The sequence below is a fragment of the Anopheles bellator genome, unplaced genomic scaffold, assembly GCF_943735745.2.
Source record: "Anopheles bellator unplaced genomic scaffold, idAnoBellAS_SP24_06.2 scaffold01444_ctg1, whole genome shotgun sequence".
Classification (NCBI taxonomy): Eukaryota; Metazoa; Arthropoda; class Insecta; order Diptera; family Culicidae; genus Anopheles; species Anopheles bellator.
In genome coordinates this window covers 1-2612 of record NW_026685566.1, presented here as the reverse complement: position 1 = coordinate 2612, position 2612 = coordinate 1, and the positions used below count along the sequence as shown (strand labels likewise).

Here is a 2612-nt window from a genome sequence, read left to right as displayed (position 1 = left end):
CGCCCTGAACTCGTGGTTGGACGCAGTGGCTTTGCTTCGTGCCGACGATCCGGAGGTACCGGAGGAGGTTTTCATCACCTTCCTAAAGTCCCGCCTCATCGGATCCGCCCGCGGAGCTTTGGATGGAGTCATAGCAGTCGCCGACGTACCGCGCGCGTTAAAAGATAAGTTTTCCATCCGTTTAACCCCGCTCGCCGTAGAAGCCGAAATACGCGCACTAAAACAAAAATCAAGCCAAACGATCACCGAATTCGGAAGCGAAGTAAACAAATTAGCAACGAAATTAGCCGCAGCATGGGTGTCCCAAGGGGATCCATTCACATCCGAAATGTCTGCTAAACCAGTGGTGGAACCGATAGCGATTCATACTTTCATCACGGGATTGAAGGATCAAACTGCAGCTTTTCTGGTAAAAGCCAGAAACCCTAAAACACTCAATGCAGCCATCTCCGATGCGCTGGAAGTGCAGCTACAGGCCGTATCGGAAACCGCACTGTGGGCCCAAGTATACCCTGGAGCATCCACGTGTTGCCAGGGACACCCGCCCCCACAATACCAAGGCCAACGAGGACATCGCCATACATGGCATAACCCTAGAGGTGTGTCGCATGCACAACCGCGAAAATCTCCTGTACAACTACCAGCTAACTCCATGAAGTATCAAGCGCCTAACCATGAAGGCTTAAGATACCACCATCCAAACCATCATAGCTACCGGAACTATAAAAACAACCGGCCCTACCAGGGTTACAACAACCCAGGTCTAAGACAAAGCAGAGAAAACCAGAGAAGATTCGAAGAGTCGAGAGATAGACTCACACCGCATAGACAGTTGGTCTTAATTCAACAAGAGGCCGAGCGAAATCAGCTAGCCGAATGCGACGCGAAAATTAAGCTCAAATGCAACAAGGAGCAGCACCGGATGGAGGCGAATTTTCATAAACAAGCTGTCGATGAAGCGCGTCGTAGCAACGATGAAGAAAGCAAGCATCGCGAGGAAGAGGCTCGCCAGAAGTTGGAGAAAGAAGAAGCAGAAGGTCAACTATTCGAAATGATTGAGCCCCTATATCATGTTGATAACAAAGATAGTGCAGAAAGCCCGTTGCGCCGAAAAAGTGAACGCGAAAAAGCAGTAGCAGCAGCACGAGAACGATCGGCCATACCGCCGACTCCAAAGAATAAAAATAGAAGGAAAAAGAACAGAACAAGCACGTTGGACACCTATGACAAAGGTGAGGCAAGCCATGCCGATTCCGATAACTCGGATTGCGTACGGAGAAAATTAAGCACAGCAGCAGCGAAAAGGCGTGCAGCGGCCACTCATAGTGACGAATTGGTGATAGTGAATCACGAGGCAGAACCAGCAGTGATACCCGCTTTTGCGAAAAAAGAGAAGGCCGAAACCATTGAGCGCATTAACAGACGACGACACGATCGGACAGAAGCAACCGGTGTCCTCACGACAGTGTACGCCATCAAGGAGAGCGGTAATCCAAACCAAGTAGTTGAAGCAGGCCCCGATCGACGATCGGAGCAGCCGGAGAAAGTGGACATCGACTCGTTTCTACTGTGTCTCGCAAACTTCCGGCCGCCGCAGAAGCAGCTACAGCAACAACTGTTGCAGACGTACAATACAGACGAAAAGGAGCGCAGTGAGTACAATCACCTGGATTATGACGCATTGAGACCGTCCGACGGGAGATGGGTACCACCAGCAGCGTAACATCCCTGCCCATCGTAGCTCCATTAACATATGCAGAAACAGCGTAATCATAGATGCCTCAATGAATATTTGCAACACTTTATAAACAAGTAGCAGCATGATTGGTTACCATTATACATTTTCTATTACAACACAACTCTACATTCGGAACAAAATTATTTCCCGTTCGAACTAGTTTCCGGGAAACCATCCCAGCTTACAAATACCTCGTCTATGGCAATAGATCCTCTTTATAACACAGATTCATACGTGACAAAGGATACAATCAGCTTGCAATAAAGCAAAAGCACTCTTAGATAAATTAAAAATAAACAGTGTTAGCAAAACCACCAAAACCAATCCAATATAAATACGATTGAGTAATACCTAAAAAAAGGAAAAAAGAAAGGAGAAAGAGAGACAGCACAGATGTAAACAAATCTTTCATTCTTCCAAGTTCTTACGTTAGAACTTAACTATCAATTCATCCAAGCAAACATTTTTTTTCTTTCAATATAACACCGCACATTTAAAAATTAAACTATAGGTTAATTTTTAAATAACAATAAGAAAGGGCGTGTGGTGGATGCAGCCCCTTAAGTTTAGAGCGACAATGTATATGTGGAGAAGGCAGACCCGTGAAACAATATCACAGAGCGAACGTTGCTCTTAGCGAAGAATCGCGTTTGGGTAAACAATAATCAAATACCCAGAGGAACCACCGAAACTCTTCGTGTGGTCGATATAAATATTGGACTCAGCATAAACATGATCACGCTACGCGGGCGACGATCGATTATGCTGAGCATTGCAAAAAGGGTCACGTACGCCACCACAGTTAGGTCGCAGTAGCTTGCGATGAGTTAAGAAGAATTTTAATCTTAATCCAAACGCGGATGCGAGAGGTTGT

At 46.2% G+C, this 2612-nt stretch overlaps 1 protein-coding gene across 1 annotated transcript; it reads left to right on the top strand.

Moving 5' to 3' along the window:
* The first annotated feature begins 328 nt into the window (after window positions 1-328).
* Window positions 329-1723, top strand: LOC131214586 (uncharacterized). The gene has a single exon (XM_058208927.1). The coding sequence runs from the start codon at window positions 329-331 to the stop codon at window positions 1721-1723; it is 1395 nt and encodes a 464-aa protein (XP_058064910.1).
* Window positions 1724-2612: the final 889 nt, after the last annotated feature.

Bases quoted from the DNA above. Each gene is read 5' to 3' on its own strand.
- LOC131214586 (XM_058208927.1), top strand. From the start codon at position 329: ATGTCTGCTAAACCAGTGGTGGAACCGATAGCGATTCATACTTTCATC.